This window comes from Alternaria hordeiaustralica (genome assembly GCF_023758085.1).
Source record: "Alternaria hordeiaustralica strain BMP 2776 chromosome Unknown scaffold_24, whole genome shotgun sequence".
Taxonomy (NCBI): Eukaryota; Fungi; Ascomycota; class Dothideomycetes; order Pleosporales; family Pleosporaceae; genus Alternaria; species Alternaria hordeiaustralica.
In genome coordinates, this window is record NW_026056796.1 from 107,013 (window position 1) to 128,837 (window position 21,825).

The 21,825-nt window shown below is 37.9% G+C and overlaps 4 protein-coding genes across 4 annotated transcripts; 2 read left to right on the top strand and 2 right to left on the bottom strand.

The window, feature by feature from the left end:
• Positions 1 to 15,086: 15,086 nt before the first annotated feature.
• J4E84_008842 (uncharacterized protein) lies at positions 15,087 to 15,935 on the top strand (the record flags this gene model as incomplete). Its single annotated transcript, XM_049391411.1, has 1 exon — positions 15,087 to 15,935. The coding sequence occupies one exon, from the start codon at positions 15,087 to 15,089 to the stop codon at positions 15,933 to 15,935; it is 849 nt and encodes a 282-aa protein (XP_049240815.1).
• Positions 15,936 to 16,280: 345 nt separating this feature from the next.
• Positions 16,281 to 16,789, bottom strand: J4E84_008843 (uncharacterized protein; the record flags this gene model as incomplete). The annotated part of the gene is made up of 2 exons (XM_049391412.1): positions 16,281 to 16,638; positions 16,734 to 16,789. 2 exons carry the CDS (start codon positions 16,787 to 16,789, stop codon positions 16,281 to 16,283), a joined length of 414 nt encoding a protein of 137 aa, XP_049240816.1.
• A 782-nt stretch (positions 16,790 to 17,571) lies between these two features.
• Positions 17,572 to 18,909, top strand: J4E84_008844 (uncharacterized protein; the record flags this gene model as incomplete). The annotated part of the gene is made up of 1 exon (XM_049391413.1): positions 17,572 to 18,909. The coding sequence occupies one exon, from the start codon at positions 17,572 to 17,574 to the stop codon at positions 18,907 to 18,909; it is 1,338 nt and encodes a 445-aa protein (XP_049240817.1).
• A 200-nt stretch (positions 18,910 to 19,109) lies between these two features.
• On the bottom strand, positions 19,110 to 21,709 carry J4E84_008845 (uncharacterized protein; the record flags this gene model as incomplete). Its single annotated transcript, XM_049391414.1, has 3 exons — positions 19,110 to 19,729; positions 19,856 to 21,195; positions 21,243 to 21,709. The coding sequence occupies 3 exons, from the start codon at positions 21,707 to 21,709 to the stop codon at positions 19,110 to 19,112; spliced, it is 2,427 nt and encodes an 808-aa protein (XP_049240818.1).
• Between the last annotated feature and the right edge of the window lie 116 nt (positions 21,710 to 21,825).

The following is a 21,825-nucleotide window of genomic DNA, read 5'->3' on the forward strand; positions in this document are numbered from 1 at the left end:
AGGTTCTAAATGTTGTTTAGATATAATCTTCTTATTATAATATTCTTAGGTTTCTAGTAGTTATTATAATAATACTAGATTCTAAGCTGTAATTAAGTAGTACTAATAGTAATAGCCTTAGCAGCCTTTATAATTATGTAGAAGATCTTCTAACATCTTTCTATATTAAAATAATTCTTCTATAAAGTTAAGATCTATTTCTAAGGTTCTTAAAGCTGTTCTCTAGCCTATCTAAGAGCCTTTTCTTGTTAGTAGATACTAATCTAAGCGCCTACTTAAGATGTCTAGTTAGAGTTTTGCTATAGCTCTAGCTAAGCAGCTTTTAGTTAAAATTCTAACTACTCTAAATGCATCGCATTCTATATTATAGTATTATAATATTCTTCTTATATTGCTAATATATTCTAAGAGCATTATTACATGCTAGCTAGCTTTAAAATTCTAGTGTTATAATCTAGTGTTGCGTAGCAGTTCTTGTAAGAAAAGTAGGTCTATTACTATAGGCTTAATAGCTCTTTAGGTAGTAAATACATTAAGTAAATTCTTCTACAACATCTCTATTACTACTTTCTACTCTTTCTACGCTTTAACTGCCTTATACTCTTCTACGCGCTCTTCTACTTCTTTTTACTCTTTACTTTACTACTACTGCTATTATTCTACGCGTATTCTTACTATAGCTTTTAGCTCTATTAACACTACGCCTAAAGGTAAGACTATTAAGCAGCCTCTTGTTAAGAGCGCGTCTATTATCTTCTCTAACTTTAATAACGCCTACTCTACTACTCTATAAGCTCTTCTACGCGCTACGCCTAAGTAAGCGTCTACTATTACTGCGCTAGAGGCTGCTACTTCTAAGCTAACCTCTGCTAATAAGATAACTACTAAGCCTAATACTAAGAACTATTTAGCTACTATTGCTGCTTAGCCTATACCTATAAGTGCTAATAAGTTTAATAAGCTAGACACGTAGCCTTTTAATAACTTTAACTTCTCTACTTTAGATAATAAGAGATCTCTTCTTAGCTTTTAAGAGTAGATTAATATTAAGACGTTCTTAGGTATTACGCAAATAGATATTAACCTTAATTATACGCTAAGCGCCTCTTAGGCGCTTTAGAGTGTTATAGGTAAGAACACTTTACGCTCTACTATGCTGCCTAACTACTATAAAACTCTATCTAATATTAAGAAATTTAGCCTCTCTATTAAGAGCTCTAGCTCTTCTAAGTCTAAAGTTCTTTCTAAGTTACCTGCGAAAAAGCGTCTAGTGCCTAGAGCTCTTAGTAATTAGGTAGCAGAGTTATATAAGCTACTAAAGCGTATTTCTGCCTCTAATACTGTTATTAGCTAGAGTAAGTCTACTGTCTTTCTTTATTACTTTCTAAAAGACATTTTGCTAATATTATGTTTCTTTATAGTAATACATATGTTACGCGTAGACTTTACTATTAACTAGATTAAAGACCTCTATAGATATATTATTAACCTTAACACTTTAGAGACTCTAGCTAGACTAGTTCTTATAGCAGCCTACTTTCTAACTTAGAGTAAAGAACCTTAGATTAAGCGTAAAATTAATTTAGCGCCTCTAGACGTGTCTAAGAACTATTTATTCTTCTATAAGTTCTTCTCTCTTAGTATAAACTATAAGTAAATTGTCTTTAAGCCTCTTATTACTGCACTTATATACTATTATCTTATTAGCGTAATTAAGTATAAGTTAGCTTTAGGTAAGAATAAAGAGCTTAGTAGATATAATAAAATGTGCAGCTATTATAAACGTAGTTTAAAGCTTCTATTTAAGTTATATTACTTAGTTATATTAAACAGCTTCTTAATACTATAAAGAACTTACACTAATTGCTACGTAAAGAGCGTAGAACTCTAGTGCTCTTTTACTTATAAGTTTCTAACTACCTCTTAGATATCTACTTTCTTAGTATTAGTATAACAGCTAACTTGTTCTTAGATTAGCCTAACTTCTCTAGCAAGAAAGTTATGTTTACTAAGCTAGTAGATCTTAATAAGCCTCTTGTAGCATTCTACCTCTTTTATTAATTATCTTAGCTTTTCTTCTCTCTTAATAGCTCTAATAGCCTAAGCGCACTTTAGTTATATAAGAAGAGTTCTGTAGTTTAGGCTCTGCGTGCTTCTAAGAAGCTAGTTAGTAACAGCGACTATAATTCTACTAAGAAGTTCTAGAACTTAGATATTAGCGACTATAGTAAGAGTATCTCTAAGAAGAATTATAAGCTAAGGCTTACTTAGCTAGAGAAGGCTATAGCTGCTCTAAAAAGTCTTCTAGCTCTACTATCTTCTAAGCGTAAGCGCGTTTCTTCTAAGAGTACTATAAAGTCTACCTCTACTAAGAAGACAAAGAAACTAGTACTACTACCTACCTCTATATATACTCTTTGCACTTATAAGCCTACTGCGCCTTCTACTAAGACTATAGATATTAATAATAATAAGAGTAATAAATTTCTTACTCTATCTAAGTCTAAAGGCTTATTAGTCTAGGAGACCTCTAGTAAGAAGAAGAAAAAGAGTAAAAAGTAGGTACGTTGCTTAGTTATAGGCTAAAATAGTAGTAGCTATTCTCTACATATATTTGTAGACGTAGTTTAGAGCTTAGTTATAGTGTTTAATGTATATATATCTAAAACTACTTAAAACTATACCTATAATATATATACCTAATACTTATTCTAGTTAAAATCTAGCTTCTTTGTTAGAATAACTGCTAACAATTACTAAGGTCTAGACAATACCTATTCTATGTCTTGTTTCTCTTCTATATTAACTAATAGATTATCTAGTTAAGCTCTTAGCTATAGGCTTCTTTAAACTTTAGTTAACTCTAGAGTATCTAGAATGTCTTAGCTGTATATAGGCTGTTTAGGCGTCTTATTATTATTATTACTACTTACTTCTTAATCTATATTATTAGTTTTATTAGTAGAAAATATAGTTGCAGCGTAGTCTAGCCTATTAATCTTAGCAAGATCTACTACTATGCGCTAGTAAAAGGCCTTTAGGTAGTTTTCTAGCGTATAACTTTAGAAAGAGGTGCTGTTAAGCTCTTCTAACTAATACTAACCTTTCTTATTAACGCTGCTAATGCAAAATAGCCTCTTCTACTTAGGTAGAAACTTAGTAAGTGTAGATTAGTTATTTTTGTAGAAAGAGTCTCTTAATAGAATAAGATTATCTAGAGAAAGCTTGCTTAGCTAAAGAACTCTTAACTAGTTAAAATAGTTCTTATTCTTATGCCTAAGACGCATAGTATAGTTAATAGACTTCTTAAATTATTTATCTCTATAGTTAAACTAGCGGGCTTGTATTATAAGAAGAGTAGGTGTATTCTAAACGTTATTCTATAGAAGCGTCTACTAAGTTAGAATAGATAGCTTAATAGGTAAGATATGCTGCTAGCCTAAGACTAAGTACGCTAGTGTCTTGTTTATAGATTGCTTAATAGTAGTGTAGTTAGCCTATAAAACGTTAGGTAAGTTATCTACCTAGTTACTAGAAAGCTTCTTTAGAGCAGCTATAATAGGCGCGTGCTCTTGCTTAATAAGCTCTTGCCTCTAAGAGTAGTAGGCACTTAAAATAACTCTGTTAATTCTCTATTACTTCTAAAGTTTCTTAATAAAGCTCTTGTTCTTAGAGCTTCTGTTAGCTAATATTTTAAGTAGGATACTTTATTAACAAAAGATATTATGTAGTAGGAACTTTTAAACGCTCTTTAAGTTATTCTTAGCTAAAGCCTTAGCTTCTACCTATTACAAAAGGTAGTCTTAGGTAATAATAAAGAACTTCTTACTATTATAGCTAGGCAGCATATAAACAACGTTAATAGTAATCTATATAAATAGTATTATTAGTAGCTCTGTAGGCTAAAGCTCTTCTTAAACTATTACTAATATATGTAATTAGCACTTAGAGCAGAACTATATATAGCGTTTAACTTAATTATACTATTCTTTCTAATAGTAGCGCGCCTACACCTTACGCTAGGTGCCTTTCTTACCTTAGTAGCTAGACTTATTATAGAAGAATCTAATAATCTTATGCTACTTATCTATTAAGTTAACTACTCTTTGTAGAGGCTAGCCTTCTAAGAGAATTATAAAGAGATGTTGTTTCTTAATAGTTATTTAGAGCGCCTTCTTCTTAAACTTACAAAACTTAGTAGTAGATATGTACTTAGGCCTTCTATAGAATAGAAGCTAGCTTATAATTGCTTATAACTTATTACTATAGCTATCTACTAGTAGTTAATTATTAAAAGAAAGATCTATCTAGCATATTCTATACGTGTGCGCTAGAGCTTTGCTAAAGATAAGCTAAACTATATTTAGGTGCGTATTAATAAAGTCTTCTACATCTTTCTTAGGTTTGTTAGGCAGCTTCTAGCTATCTAGCTTAGGTATTCTTAAAAGAGTATTAGCTATAATATTCTTCTTACTAGCTATATAGATAATATTAAACTTCTATATATTAAGAAGTGCAAGCTACTAAGTAATTAGAGCTCTAAAGAGATCTATTGCACTTTGTTAGAGTTACGTAATAAGCGTCTTTACGTCTGTTTTAACTTAGAAGTTTACTCTATAGATGTAGAACTAAAACTTCTTTAGAGAAAACAAAAGAGCCTTGCATTTATGCTTACTTAAATTCTAATTTCTCTTAGTAGTAGACTAAACTCTACTCTTAAAGCGTATAAAGTAATAATAGCTATTTAGGTTAAGCTGCATAATAACTATACTCTAACTCTTCTTACTACTATTAACTATAAGAATAATCTTTTAGATAGGCTTAGTGTAATTAATAGAAACTAGCGCTAGAGTAGTTATTAGAGCTGCCTTAAGATGTTCTATTACCTGCTTCTGCTCTAGGCTCTATTTAAATAGTATATTCTTACAGAGAAGCTTAAATAAAAGAGCTATAATAATAGCAAAACCTAGTACTTATACTCTATAGTAAACGCAGATCTTAAGAAATATTTAGACTTTCTTAGCGTTGCGACAATCTAGCTAACGCGTAATCTTATTAACCTTCTTCTTATTAGAGTAGTAGCTATATTTATTAATTTAATAGCTAATAACAATTATAGAGAGGTAGTAGAAGTTAGACTTATAGCCTAATATTGTTGCGCCTACACGCTTAATATCTGCGAGCACTTTATTAATGTTTAAAAGGTATTTAGCAATAAACTGCCTTACACCTAGTTCTACCTTATAGTTACTGTAGCGCTTCTTTAGCCTCTTAATACACACGTTATTAAGGTATAGTATATACCTATTAGAGATGTAGTCTCTGTAAATCTTTATTATAACACGTACAAACTCTACTAGAGAGTTTGTTATATCTATTAGAAGTATGCACTATTATATAAGTTCTAATAGCGTTAAAAAGGCTATTATATCTCTTAAGTTCTTGTGTAGTTCTACTTAGTTATACTCTAAGAAGAAGTCTAATAGGCTTATAATAATGTATTCTGCAAATTTCTCTAAAAACTTATTAGAATTAGGTAGTAGGTTAGTGTTGCGAATTATAACTCTATTAAGTTTTTAAGCGTTATTAATTAGGCAATACCTCTTGTCTTTCTTAGTAACTAAGAACTATAGGTTGCAATACTAGCTCTTATATAACTCTAAGGTACCTCTATTAATGTAGTTCTAAATTATGTTAATTATAACCTACTAAAGCTTTCTTAGAATAGAGAACTAGTTAGCTCTCTAGGCTTAATGTAGTACTGTATTAATAATAACTAGAGAGATAACATCTTTACTAACTCTTCTAGATTCTCTAAAGTTCTAGGCTAGTGCTGCTTCTTATTAGTAGAGAACCTCTAAGAGTATATCTTTCTCTGCTAGTAATAACTTTAATAAGATTTTTATCTCTAAAATACGTTTAGGTGTTATTTAAGTACCTTAGAGAAATGCAGTATATTATAGCTTAAAATACTTAGTAAATAGAGCTAATTAGCTATTAGTATTAGGTACTTGCTTTACTACTACTCTCTTCTTCTAGTCTAACTACTTCTTAATAGGTTGCGTTAGTTAGCTAGAGTTATTAATAGGTTTAATCTTAATGTCTTTACGCTTATAAGCTCTGTTAATCTAAGTGTTATTTAGCTAACTTACTATATGCTTAGCAGGCAGACGCGTAGGTTTGCGCAATACTATAACTATATTAACCTTTAGTGTAAGGCCTTTATCTACCTTAGCTAGGTTCTTTGCCTAGAAGAACGCTTTACTCTATTTTAAGGTATCTTTGTTACTAATACTCTCTGCAATATTAATTAGAAGTTAGGCTAATAACTCTTTAACGTCTTCTATCTTAAAAATGCATAAGCCTTTATTATCTCTTATTAGTAGGCTTCTATTAGGCCTAAGGCCTATTAACTTACTATTTAATCTTAATAAGTACGCTGTTAGATCTTTTCTAGAAGCTTTGCGCTTCTTCTATAGAACCTATTTACTAATAGGTTATATAGGTATCTAACTACTATTTAGTCTACTATCTCTAATCTCCTCTATTATTATACCTACTACCTCTATATGCGCGCATACTACGCTGCTTACTAGCTCTTTAGTTGCGTGCTAGAGTGTAGCGCTAGCTACTATACTTCTATACTTTTTTCTAACGTAGGTCTAGTATAAAGACTAGAAGCTATAAGCTTATTACTTCTAGTATATATAAATCTTATATTAGCTTAGCTATCTGCGCTAAAGATGTAATAGTACGTTAATCTATTAGTTGTATACTTAATACGCGCCTAAGCGTCTATTAGAAAAGAGTTATCTAGAATAATTAGATTAGTGCAGAATTCTATAATAAAGAAGTTTATTTAGACTTTAATCTACTCTATAATAATAGAGATACTCTAGACAATACCTACAAAGCTTGTTATACTTCTGTTTGCAGTAACTATCTAAGCAGCCTTTATACTATCTAGTAGTAATATAATTAGTAATATAGCTCTCTTAGCTACTTCTCTCTTAATAGTGTTTAGCTTAGCGCCTAAGTCTAAGAGGTAGAGAAAAGAGTTCCCTCTAATGTTAATAGAGACCTTTAGGCAGTCTTAACGTAAGTGCTTAATACTTATTAGTTAGTTATACGCTTAATTATCTCTTAGGTAGTTATAATCTACGTCTTTAGAGTTATACTTTTAGCCTTAATCTACAATAATATACTATTGCACATAGCTAATCTTCTAGTTAGTCTAGTGTTCTACCTTTAGGCTGTAGCAGTTAACTACTCTGCTAGCTTCTGCTTCTACTAGTACGTAGTTAGAAAGAGTACTAAGAGTAATTATATTAACTGCGGCGCCTAAGAGCTTATTAAACTTCTATTCTTCTTTCTCTTCTTAAAGCTTCTCTTGTCTAGCCTATTACCTTAACGTCTTAATAATATTAACTTTAAACTTATCTAGCTTCTTATTTATATAGTTAGAGTTAAACAGCGTCTTGTAGACTTTAGGTATATTACTAAGAAGAGTACTAATCTAAAGAGAGATTAAAGTGCCTAGAATACTATAGATTATAGACTGTGTATTAGACTTAAGCTTATTAATAATCTTACGCTTTCTTAGTTACTTATTAGTTATCTTAGAATTTAGTTCTAATTATTCTTATAGTGTTCTAGATACTCTATTATCTAGTTGTATAAGATTATCTTCTTTACTAAATTAGATAACTCTTTTCTTATTTAGCGCCTAATAGCTTAAAGAGTATTCTATTCTATTCTTGTAACCTTAGAGATAAGAGATATAATTATTACTAGGTCTTCGCAGTATTATCTTCTTCTAAACCTTAGAAAGATTATAAGATACTACCTTCTTAGGTTCTAAGAATACTCTAGAAATAGTTGCGGCTATAATAGTATTATTACATTAATTTAGGTTTGCTAGACGTAGATAGTAGTCTAATTTATCTTTAGCAAAGATACTTAAAAGCTTCTAGAATTATTCTACGTTATCTACTTAGAAGCTTCTAGTAGAGTCTAGCATAAGCTAAACTAAAATAGCGTTATTCTCTACACTAATTAGAGCCTTTAGGTTGCTAAACTAGGCGTTAACTATAAGAGAGTTAATATTCTCTTTTAGAAATTGTTACTTAATCTTAGCTAAAATACTCTTAGCCTATAGTCTCTAGCCTAGGTTGTTAATATAACTCTAGAGGTTCTCTAGCGTACTCTACTAAAGCATGTTCTGTTTATCTATATAAAGCTAGCTCTTGTCTATGTACGCTTAAAGAGTTAGGTAGTTCTACTTATAATAGTTACTCTTATTATATACCTAACAATTTATAGTTACTCTAAGAGCCTATCTATTTGTAGTGCCTTAATTGTATCTAGTTTCTAGATTCTAAAAGCCTTAGAAGTTGTTGCAGAAAGTCTAACTAGTGTTTTATTAGTAACTACTATATTACTGCTACTACTAAGGTTAATACTAGTTATTTAGCTAGAATTGCCTCTAGCCTTAGAGTAGGTACGCCTTTAGGTAGTTTGCGCGTTTATTAGCTTAATAGTCTACTTTGCTGCGTATGTTAGTGTTATTTATAAGTTTAGTTTTGCGGTAGGTCTACTAGATCTTCTATAGTTCTATTTCTAGGCTAGCATAATTAATCTTTAGGTTAAGCATCTTATTAACTAAGTTATCTACCTCTATATTAGTAGGTGCTTTTTCTAGAGAAGACTAGAAGGCATAGAGTCTAAGCAGCTTATCTTAGAGTAGAACGTTAAGCTTAGGTAGCTAGAAAGCCTGCGTATAGTTATCTTAGAGAGTTAGTGCTAGTTACTAAGGTTGCTAACAGGCTATTAGCTGCGCTAGGTTAAATTTAACTTCTAGAATAATCTCTTTAACTGCTTTAGAGGGGTTAAGTATATAAGCTTCTTTCTCTACCTCTAGATAGGTAGTAAGGTAGTTACTAATCTTAGTGTAGTTAAATACCTTTAGGTTGTTAGTCTTTAAACTAAACTTATTAAGTATCTTTATAGCATGCCTAAAGAGTAGTCTCTTAACTAGGTAGAAACCTTAGTAATCTTTATTAATAGTTAATGCTTTAACACAGCGCTTACTGTAAATCTAAAACTTCTATAGGTATTTCTTAATATTTAGATTAGACCTTACTTAGCACTAGAGAAGCTAGTGCTTAAAGTACTTAGTCTAAGCTTTCTGTTAATCTTTGTTATTAGTATAAAAGAGCTTTCTAAGAGCCTCTCTAAACTTCTTCTAGAATTTAGTAACTAGAGCGTTAGAATATTTGTTTAAGGCTTAGATAATTACTCTCTACTTAGGTTTATAGTGCGCTAAAAGGCAATTAATCTTTATCTTATCTATAAACTTGTAGTACTTTAACATATTCTTAAAACGCTTAAAAAATGTAGTAACATTAGTTCTATTAAACACTAGAACTGTCTCTAATAGGTATAGAGAAAGCTAGGTAGAATAGACTAAAAGGTAATTACCTAGCTACTAGAGAAACTAAGCTATTATCTAAAGAAGCTTTACTATATTATTATTCTAGAGTTATACTAGAAGTTGTGCCTAAGGCTGCTAGCTAGTAGTGCCTAAAGACTCTAGAATGTCTAGCATCTTAATATTCTTCTAGAATAACGTAGGTGTTGCTTTAGGTTTTATAGGCTTAGTTTAGAGAGGCAAAGATAGTTATTTAGTAAACTAGGCTTTTAAAGAGGCTTTAGCAACTAACTTAGATTATTTATTAACTTTAGCCTTATTAGATTAACTCTTACTTATTTATGTAAGGTAGTATATAAGTATTGTAAATAGTACAATAGCTAGTGTAAATATTAAACGTATAAGTGCTGTTAATTAGGTTTAACTATTTGCTTACTAACAAAGTTAGATGTCTTTTACTAGAAGAACTATTGCCGCCTTTTTTATATACTATAATAGCTTTCTACTACTATCTTATTATTTAGCCTCTTCTTTTCTAGCTGTGCTAGAATTAAGATCTACTATGTTAGCTCTTCTAACCTTTCTTAGGTCTTATTATTCGCTTTTAGTAAAATAATATAGCTATATACTTTCTATTATATTATTTTCTATCTATGTAGCTATCTAAAGAGCAATTAGCTTAGTCTAAACCTCTTATCTAGCTCTTTATATTGCTTAGCGTAGCGCTACTATAGCTATATTGTCTATTAGCCTGCGTAGTAGTTATTATTATCTAATTATTTATATTATTAGAGGTCTCTTAGTGCGCCTACTTTTTAGGTATCTATACTATTAGGTTTCTATAGCTTATAGTTTGCTTCTATGCGTCTCTTAGGTATACTATTCTACGTATTATCTTATTCTCTATTTTATATACTTACCTATTACTTATTCTATTATATTGCGCAATAATTGTGTCTCTTCTAAAGCCTAGTTAAACTATTATTCTAATAAGCCTTTAGTAGGTAAAATGCGCACTTAAAGGTAGCGCGCAGCCTTTCTAAGGTAGAAGGCTAAATAAGTTAAGTTTTAGTTAGTCGCTATATATAGTAGAGTAATTAGAAGTATCTCTATTAGAATAGGTACTTAATGTAGTTTATTGTATTATGTATATCTAGTTATTGTTCTTGTCTAAACGCTGTTTAGACCTAGCTTTTCCTAGCGCACTAACTCTTAAGCCTAATAGCTATTTAGCTTATTATTATGTTACTAGTTTTACTACTATAGTACGCTCTAGGCTCTAGTGTTTACTCTAGAGTAAATAGGCTAGTATACTCTTAAGAGTCTATATAGATTTCTAGTAGTTAGCTAGCTAAGCTTTCTACTTATATAGAAGATGTATTATATACTACTTATTAATTAGGCTAGCTAGCCTATTTAATAGCAAGCTATAATATACTACTCTCTAGCTTCTAGATAGAGTTTTTAAAAGCATGCTAGTTTTATGTTTTACCTACTATAGCGCAGAGCTAGTTAAAGATATCTTTATACACTTTTTCTACGTTATATAGCTTATTTTTATATAGAAGATTAATAATATGCGTAAGCTCTTCTACTAAGTACTTCTAGCTACCTTTAGCGCTACTCTTATAGAAAAGCTTTTTATTAAAGCTTATATTTCTTGTTATAATTATTTAATTAAGCTTTAGAATCTATATTCTATAAATATTAGACGCCTTATATTCTACTAGATATCTAATATAGCCTCTTAGTATAACTTTAAAGTTGCGCTTGTCTCTTCTAGCTACTTACTTTTTATTAAGTAGGTAAGCTCTGCAGCTATAGGCGTAGATAGTGCTCTAATCTAGGTAAAGATTAGCTATAACAGTATAGACCTTCTTACTATACTCTATACACTATATATTAAGTATAGTATTAGGTGCTAAGAGATTATAAGCATGTAATAGGCTTATATTATATAGCTAGGTCGCTACTTCTATAATATCTAGCTAGAGCTTTTTAGAAAGATTTGCACTAACTTTTATCTTAATAGACTTAGTAATTATCTTCTAACCTACTCTCTCTACTTCTCTATTTAGTTTATAAGTATAGATAGAGGTGCGCTCTATAATAATACTTTGCTCTTTAGCCTATGTCTTAAAGCGTAACTTGCCTCTCTAAGGTAGCGTTATAATATTATTATCTTAGATAATAATATAGATATTAAGCTTATACTAAGCTATAAGAAAGCTTATAAAGTTGTAAAAGACTCTTATAATCTCTATAAGCGTTTTAGCTTAGAGAGTATATTAATAGATCTTACTACTATAATTATCTTTAAGTACTATAATCTAGAGCTCTCTATTATAACTAGTAGAAAAGTTAAAAAGATTCTATAAGATCCTCTAATAAGGTCTTAGAGCTTTCTTACGTAGTTATCTAGAGATACGCTGCCTTGCATAAGTAACAGCGTAATACTTATACTTACTTTAGCTTATTCTCTTAATACGTATATTACGCGCATTCTTAACAAGAGCTTAGAGCGCTTCTAGACCTAGGTAGCCTGCTTTTGCGTACTAAAGCTTCTCTAAATTAGACTAAGAAAGGCTTCTCTAGAATTGTTGTAAGCGCTAGTTATTAGTTATACTTATTATAGTTAGGTAAAACTTTAAAGAATTATATTTAATAAACGTAAGCTTATGCTCTCTTTTAAGCTTTACTAGTACAAAGTTATTAGTAAGCGTTTCTATACAAAGTGTTAAGTCTAACTCTAGGTACTATAGTCTAGCTTTATTAAGAGCTGCTTCTAAGATAATATTAATGTAGAAACTCTCTATAAGCGCTACGCTTATTAGAATAAGATTCTCTATATATAGTTCTCTTTTTCTAGTTAAAGCGTTTCTAATTCTTTATATACTATGTCTAAGTACCTAGAAGAAGAAGCTTTCTACTTCTATAGTATAGAATTTGTGTACTCTTACAAAGGTCTTTAGCTTAAGTAGAGACATATTATTAATAAGATATACTACTACTCTATTATCTAAGATAGTGCTTACTAAGAGTAGGTAGACGTTAAAATCTATAGTAGAGTACACACTATTAATGCTTAGCTAACTAGTAATAAGAGTAGAGTTAATAAGCATTATCTAAATTAACTCTAGGTAGACAAGGTTTAGGCTCTTAATCTATGCTTACTATAGAGTAATCTATCTCTTCTTATTAAGAGCTCTCTATAGGCTATTATACTTTAAGTCTCTAAGCTTAGTAGTAATCTTAGCCTTAGCTTTATTAGAAAGCTTTAGAGGTTTGCCTATAAGCGCTGTTTCTAAACGCTTGCATATAGTAGTAAACTACTTATAGTGCTGTCTATATAGGTAATTCTTCTTAGGCTTCTAGAATAAGTTATTATTATTAGAAGCTTATTATAGTGCTCTTATAATAGTAAATACACTACCTCTACTAGTAGAGCGAGTAGTATACTCTTAGATTAGCGCAGTAAAAATCTTTAACGCTTATTTAAGAGTAACCTAAGTTCTACTAATAGTAAGAGCTTTAATAAGGTCTTACTATATAGAGCGCCTCTATTCTAGAGTAAGCCTAACGCTAATTACTTCTAAATAGTTCTAGATAGCAAGCGTATTATTAACTTTAGTAAGTTTATACACTTTAGCTTAGGCTAGAATATAGAGGTATTTCTATTACTAGCGCTTAGCGTTAACACGTTCTTATTACGCTTTCTAGAGGTATACTCTATACTATAAGCGTATAAGATTCTTAGTATAGTTCTTCTCTAGAGAAAGCGCAGACTTAAGATGTTTAATAAGTACTTATAACGTAGCCTCTTTCTCTATAGAGATAGAGAGTATAGTAGAAGCTAGAAGCTTTAGGCTAATAGTCTAATTAATCTAGTTCTAAAGATACCTAATGCAAGTGCTCTTTAACTACTATTCTATTACTTATACCTTATACTTAGTAATAGACAGGTTATACTTATTAGCGTAGAGCTTATTAACTAAAGCGTTCTATATAATTACTACTAGCTCTAGAGTAGTTAGAACGCTTATCTAGATAGAAGTAGCTATTTTAGCGTTAAAGTTAACGTTAGCCTAAATTTCTCTACTTAGAGTATAGAATTTAAACTAGGTAAACTACTTAGGCTAATACGCTAAGTTAGTAAGTGTAAAAGCTTCTATAAAGATTATTATAGAGTTGCTTATTATAAGTAATAGAGTAGTGCTTCTATAGAAGCGCAAAGATTAGTAATAGAATTAGTATTACTATACTCTATTAAACGCCTTACGTCTTAAGTATATAAATATAGAACTGTATTATCTTCTTAAAGCGCTAGGCTTATAACTATTATGTCTAGAAGTATAGAAATAAATAGAAGATAAATTATTATATTATAAGCTTACTTAGAAAGCTCTCTTAAGTAGTAAAGCTTCTAAGAGCTTATCTTAATCTATACTAGTATAATTACGTACTATACTCTTAAGAAGTATCTAGAGGTGCGTTCTGTAATAATAGTTTTGCTCTAACAATAAACAATAGATTATCTAGGCTATAGTTGTTGTTAGTAAGATTATATTCTACTATAATCTAATTTGTATAGAAAACGCTTAGAAAATAGATTAATATAGAAATATTTTCTACTAGAAAATACTTTGCATTAAAAATAGATATTTTCTAAAATAATTACTATTGCTAGTAGTGTATATAGTCTACTAAATTAGAAAGATCTTTATTAAAATTACTAGAAAAAGCTAGTACTATAGTAAGTAGCTAGTCTACTAACTATAAGTAGCTAGAATATAGATAAAAAGCTAAGTAGATAACTAATAGTAAGCTTTTTTTATTTTTACTCTTTTTACTATTGTATTTTAAGATTATTTTAAGATTTAATTATTTTTTAACCTAAAATTATTTTTATTTCTTCTATATTTTAGAGGCAAAATAATGTTATATACGTTTTAGCTCTAAGATAGTTCTACTTAGAAGCGCTCCTAGAATTGTGTAGAGATAATTGTGAAGGACCCCCTAAGATCGGTATGGATGCAGGTGAGGGCCGTGCTAACCGGATGCGGGGCTAGGCACGTGGATTGTGGTTTTGGGGACCACGGGGTTGACGTCGGTCGGTCGGTCGGTCGCTATGGTTGCTGCGTTGGTTTGCTGGCGTGGCTTTTGGGATTATAAGAAGGGGTTGCGTGTGCTCGTGGTGGGGAGGTGAGCTGGTACTTGGGGCTTTTAGGCTTCTGCTTCTGGATTTCTACTGTATCGAGACTTTCGTTTGAGTATCTGAGTGGTAGCTTTATTCGTTGTATCAATTCAACGTCATCCCTTCTTAGGTCCCGCGGACCCTGAAACTCGCGTGGTACTCACCGACCTTCCTTCCTGCAGTGCACGTGTGGGGCTGATCTTCCTTTCTTTACTGGGGCCACGGAGCTATTGTGCTTTCCCGGGTTCTGTATTTCTCTTGTCTTGTTGAGAAGGAAGGCATAAGAGGACTGTCAGCAAACATCTTCCTGCTTTCTTTGTTCAATTTCCACGTCTTCAATTACCTCCAGGACGACCATCCAACAACATCACCTGGACATCCAACATGGCTGATCAACACAACCTCACAACCACAACCCTACACCCATCCTACGAACCAACCATACCACCACCCCACCCAAGCATGTTCACAGAAACCCACCTCCACATGCTCATCGCAACGCTCGCCCTCCTCCTCCCCACCCTAACCGCCCTCTACATCCACAAAGACTACCGCGCCTTCCTCTCCCTCGGCCCCGGCGGCACCCCAGCAACCCCCCTCGGCTACCTAAAAATCAAACTGCTCTCTCTAATCTGCCTGCGCGACCCCCTCCGCCCCATCGCCATCCCCCCACACTTCCGTCCGCAAAAAGGCTACTTCACGCCCGCCTCGCTACCCACTCGCAAAGGCACCAAGCCGCTCATCCGCGGTATCGCGCCGCAGAGGCAGCAGACGCAGAAGAGTGGGCAGGCGGTTTATGGGTGTTTGGTAGCCAAGATCAAGGGTCTTGCGGCGGATCCGGGGAATAGGTTGTTGGAACGCACGAGTTGCTTTGAGAAGCATAGTTCGGGGTTGTTTACTAGTGTGCCGATTACGAGGACGTGTGGAGGCGAGATTTGTCATGCGCATCCGAGTGATGGGTCGATGCATATGACGTTGCATCCTGCGGATGCGAATCTGTTGATTGAGATGGGGTGGGGTGAGAGACATCCGCTTGCGAGGGGGGGTTGGTGTAGGAAGTTTGTGCCGAGAGAGTTTATGCTGGTTTATGCGCCGAGGGATGAGGCGGAGGTGGAGGTTGTGGCGAAGGTTATTGCGGCGGGGATCTGGTGGGTTAGTGGTGTTGATGTTAATGGGGATGCGGAGGGGCCGAGGAGGAAGAGTGCGGATGTTGCGGCTATTGGCGAGGAGATGGAGGGGAAGGAGTGTTGGGCTTGTAGGGTGAATGGGTGTGGAGGGAATCAGGTTGAGAAGCTGACGAGCGAGGCGTGAGGAAAGGATTGAGGAAAGGATTGAGGGGAAAAGAGTTATGGGAACAGATTGATTGGGATTGCTGGTTTTGCTCGTTTAAGCAAGGCGTTTGGGTTTTGGGATGGTCGGGACACAGGGTATGGGGCATCGAGATTAGGCATTCGGGCGATGTACGATAGGCATAACGGTGGTCGATCGTACAATCATCTTTCGTTCCGGGTATGAGACGCTTCGTGACGATGTGCATGCCCAAGCACACGACTGGTGCGCGTTGCCAGTCCATCACGCCCGTCCGCTGGACTTCTTCAATCCAAATCTCCCCCGCTGTCCTTGACCATCTATTGTTTCCCCCGGGGTCCTCAACATCTACTGTCTCCCACCCTGCCTAACCCACTCCTCATACTCCCTCCTCTTCCCCTTAACATCCCAGAATCCCTTCCTCCCCTCACCCTTCCCGCCAATCCCGCCATCCAATCCCAAAAACGCATACGGATCACCCTCACTCAAAACCTCCTCGCCCTCTTTTGTGTAGTAGCCCTCGCCGTGTCGTCCTTCCCGCGAAATCTGGCCCGCCCATTGTGCGTATTGTATTGGCTTCAGCGGCGCAAACGATATGACGATGCCGAGGGAGAGGATGAGGATGGAGGTGAGGAGTTCGAGCGAGATGTCGAGGGGGAGGGGCGTGGTTGCGAAGGTTGCGGTGTGTTCGTGGGTCGAGTAGACGCTGGTGGGGGTTAGTTGGTGCGTAGGGGTTGTGCGGTGGTGCTCATGTGATCCTCGCTTTGAGGATAGGGCGATATGAGCTACGTGTACACGTACGCATGTGTGAGGAAGAGCGCGCCGATGCCGTTGAGGGCCGTCCCTAGGATGGCCATTGCGAGGTTCGGTGGACCGTGTGCGGCTTGTTGGCTTTTCGAGAGTCTGGCGTCGGCGATAACCGGCTGTAAGTTGGTATGTACAGGGTTTGGTGACCTATGTGTCGATGTAGCGCAGGAGGCGGGTGGGCTGGTGGAGGTCGGTGTTGGTGATGCGAAGCGACGAGCTTCACTTTTGCTTGGCGCCGACAGGTGATCCGCCGCAGACCCTGAAGTCTGCATCATCACGACGTTCATCCTGTCAACTATCAGCTACTCCTGTTCAACAACGCCAGTGACTTTCAATCGTATTACAATCTAAATCGTAGTACATCATCTAGGCTACAGTCTCTAAACAGCACATGTCCTTCTTCGTTGAGCGACATACGGCGTACAGACTCTCATGCGCGCTGACGCAGACTGCAGCAGAGTCAGCAAGGATGCCAAGGCAACAGTCTACATAGCTCCGCTATTGGATCCCTAAAGGTTAACGCCTTTTATGTCCGCAGTAACAGCGTCCGGAGAAGAGCTCGGAGAACACGGTCTCCGTCCCAATGTGCGAGATTGCCGTTCGGAGGAGCATCGTACTGCGTCGGCTTTTTGTAGCAATGTCAATATAAGAATGTACATGCCTGGAAGGATAGACCCTATTATAATTGCTGTATCGTTGCCCTTTCACATTTACTGCCTACCCTCCTCTACCGACGAACCCTATTCTCCAGTCCTACTGCGTTGTGCGTGCGTCCAAACACCAGCAATTCATCAAAGCAACTCTCTAGTCCTTCCCAAACACCATTGCAGAGATGCCAACCTCACACCCCCTAACCATCCTCATCACCGGCGCCGGCGTCTGCGGCCCCCTCCTCGCCCTCATCCTCCAACGCAGCAACCCCACCCACACCATCACAATCCTAGAACGCTACCCCTCTCTCCGCACAGGCGGCCAGCAGATCGACCTAAAAGCCCACGGCATCCCCATCATGCAGAAACTGGGTCTCCTCGAAACACTCCGGCCCTACTGTGTCCACGAGAGCGGCCTGGAATTTATTGACGGAAACGGCAAGAGCTTGATGCAGTTTGGTGTGACGGCTGCGGGGGAGAACCCGGGAAGGACGCTGACGAACGAGTTTGAGTTTATGAGGGGGGATTTTGTGAGGATGGTGTATGAGATCAGTCGACAGGAGCGCGAAATGCTGGACGAACAAGGGTATGGTGGGAGTTTGAAGTATGTTTTTGGGACGACTGTTACTGCACTCTCACCAGATCCATCGACAAAGACAACAACAGTGACATTCTCCACGGGTTCGACATCCACATTCGACCTCGTCATCGCTGCAGACGGCCAATCGTCACGGACCCGGCGCCTCGCCTTCGGTCAAGAAACCAGTGACGCTTCCTTCCACTCCCTCAATATACACGCCGCATACTACAACGTCCCGCGCCTGCCCACGGAAAACAGTCTCGCGCGGATATACTTCGGTCCGCAGAACCGCATGGTAATGACGCGCACGGGCGATCGTCCTGTCACACAAGTCTACCTGTTCCTCTTGAACAACCGTGAAGAGCGGGCAAGTCGCATGAAGGGTACGTATAAGAAACCAGTCGATGAGCAGAAGAACGTTTGGACCGAGGAATATGCTGATGCGGGGTGGGAGTGTCCGCGGTTTCTGAAGGGGTTGGAGGATGTGAAGGATTTCTACGCTACGGAGATCGGTCAGGTCAAGATGCCAGAGCAGCAATTGTATAAAGACAGAGTTGTGTTACTCGGAGACGCGGGGTACTGTCCCTCTGCTTTCACGGGCATGGGAACAACACTGTCACTCATTGGCGCGTATGTCCTCGCTGGCGAATTGGCGAAGTGCGGCAGTGATGTCGATGCGGCGCTGGAAGCGTATCAGGAGGAGATGAAGCACCCAATTGAGGAGTGTCAGGAACTGGGCCCGTTGGTGAAGGAATGGAGGTTCTTTCCGGAGTCGGCATGGGGGATTTGGGTTGTGGGATGGGTGCTTTGGTCGATTTCGACGATGAGGGTGGATAAGGTGCTTGGGTGGCTTGCGGGGTGGCTGCCGGAGGGGAAGGAGAAGAGGTGGGAGTTGCCGGAGTATGAGAACTTGAACTTGAGGGCGCCGAAGATGGAGTGAGGTGGAGTAGGAGGAAGATGAATTTCGATGCCGTGGCAGGTGTCGTAAGGTTGTAGCGGCCGGATTTTGTACTGTATGTTTGCGCTGCGATGCGATGATACCAATCCCAACTCATGGTAATGAACGATGTAACACCATCGCCCCAGTAGGATTTGCCCCATCGTGTTCAAGAAGCTGATTCAAACACGACACATAACGACTCATATCTTCTTCTGCCCAGATAGTCTCTTCCTCGCTCTTTGCCATCTTGACTCACCGCCTCCGCGATCAAGCAAGCTGTCCATCACCTGTTGCATGTCCTTTTTTCTCTCTTCAAACTCCGTACTCCAGATCCCAGGGTGGTCAAAACGCTTTACGAACACTTCCCACTTCTTTGCGTCCAGCGCGCCTAACAAGCGAGAAGCATGTAATAACTCCTCTTTCGATAGGGTTAGGCCTCTGCCACGAACGTAGCTAACGAGATTGAACAGCACAGCGAACTCTAGAAAGCTGTTGACGGTGCCTCTGAGTTTCCGAGGCACGATGTCATCGTATACAGTCGCGTATATTGTTGTGGTACGCCCGACTTCATCTAGAAACTTGACTGGGCAAATATTGAGCCGCTGTTCTAGTCGCAGGGCGTAATCCACGCAAAATATGAAGTGAGAGGTCTTGGTACTGGTGGTCCCGGCAACAGTCTTGAATAGACCTAGTTGACCGTTGGCCCAGTGCCATTCAGGATCGAAAGCATCATGCCCCGTATTGTCGAGCATGATGTTCCATATTCGTTGAGATCGGACAAAGTCTTTCGCAATGCGGTGTGTCCAGGTAACGTGAGACGCTATAGGTTGTTAGCTTCAACCAGATCTGTAATGAAACTCTAGCCTACCCTTTGACAATCCAGACCTTGCACTTTCATACTGGCTATCTGTCTCTAGAAATCCTCTGCATCGGGTTATCAGTCGACGGTTCATCATTTCGAGACGCTCGTATATCTCATTGTCTGACAGCGGTCGGGCTTCATTCCTCAATGCCGCGTCGTCGTTGTTACCGTCTGCAAACCATAGCTCGAGAAGAAGGGGCCGTGGTTTTATCGTCATCAGACGAAGGAGTTGGGACGCGTGCTTGAGAAGCTTCTTGTCCAGACGTCCGAGGAGTTTGGTAAACAGTTGCTCTAGTCCAGATGGCATTGTCTCGAGCCGAGCAATGAGACTGCCTATACGGGACGTCGGTGACATATCGTCTAGCAACAATTGCGACACGATGTATGCCCAGAGAAAGATGCCGGCTGCCTTCTTAGCTATGCCTTTGACCAGTTCAGTAGCGCGAGTGGGATCTGTTTTGCTGAGCTTGACGTATACTTGCGACCTTGCCAGGGAGGCCGTGACGTAGTTGCAGATATCCTGGCGATTCCAACGTTCAGGGCGTAGATTAGGATGGCCTGCCAATGCGCGAAGAAGCTCTGGCGACGACCGACTAGCAACGCAAACCTTGACATTTGGATATTTGGCTATATCTTTGATTAATTGAAGAATGTCTTTCAGGCCGCCTTCGAGTTCGTCTAGGCCATCGATTGCGAAGAAGAACGATGTTGGTGTGCTAGGCGTGGAGATCATTGTTATAAAGGCCTGACGCAGCTCAAGCCATGTGAAAGGTTGTCGTCCTCCACCAGAAGCAAGGAATTGTTGCCAGCGATGACGAAAGACCTGGATCAGGATTTCCATGTCGCCTTTGAGCGCAGAGTGAAGCAAGGCTTGTAGCAGCCCCATACGCGACTTTTGCATGTGGTTGCCCAGACTAGACAAGAAGAAGCTCCCTTTGACGAGTTTTCTTCCTTTTGCCCAAGCGCGCAGGTGAGCGGTAGTGCAACGGTGACTAGACAAGAACTTCGTCAGCGTGCTCTTCCCAGTACCCGGCTTCCCACTGATCCAATATGCATTGCTAGACCCTGTTGCTGCGAGCCACCGAGGAAAGGAGTCAAAGTCATCAGTGTTGGGCTGTTCGGGACTTGCATCTAATATCCATCGCGAGGTTCCTGGGTGCGCAATAGGAATCGCCTTGTACCGATCGTGCATGCCAATGAAATGCAAGCGCGCCAACATCAAGCTGGCGAAACGGCCTTCCATATCATTGCTTACGACGGAGTTCTCAAATGTGTCTGAAAATGCCGAGACATCAACCGTCTCCATAGTCTTCCAATCGTGATGCGCGATAGACTGGAGTAGAAGTACATCAGGTCCTGTATTGCCGTCCACCGGAAGCCGTCTTTTCTCCGAATGAACTGAATGCTGTCGAGTCGCATGCTGTCTATGATCTGGGTCAATGTGTGATCGCACTAGTGACATCTCACTGACCGGAGCGCGGCGAGCAGAGCGACATCTACTTGCTTACGAATAGAGTCAAGTCTATCCGCAAGATCACATATCGTCTTCTGGCTGTAGTACAAGCTCAAAACGCTGCGTAGTCCTTGTGCAAGTACCGTCTGCTCGTCCACGTCATGGTTTCGCTTCGCTTGATCCAGTGTGGCCTGTAAGATCTTCGCCACTCCCCCGCCATCTTTCGCCAATGCCATAAGTTGTGCATCTGCAACTTCCTGATCAGGGGATATATGTGACTTGTAGTATATGCGTCGTGCCTTCTCAAGTTGTTGTGATAAGTCGCCGAGATTAGCGATGGCGTCATCGAGCAGTGTAGCCTCTCTTAGGGTAGTGCCGGTGGATTTGTATACTTTGCCCACCTTGTCCTTCTGGGCCACTTTCCTCGAAAAGTCGACAAGTTGTATGACAGCTGAAGCCAGTGACACAGCCATCTGAGGCTCCATGGAAGTGCGAGGTGTTACAGAGCGACATTGTATATGGGATCAGGCAGGATAGAGAGTGACGGCTAAGGCGGCAGAAGATTGTGTTCACGCGCTTCGCTAAGGCGTCTGGCATCCTT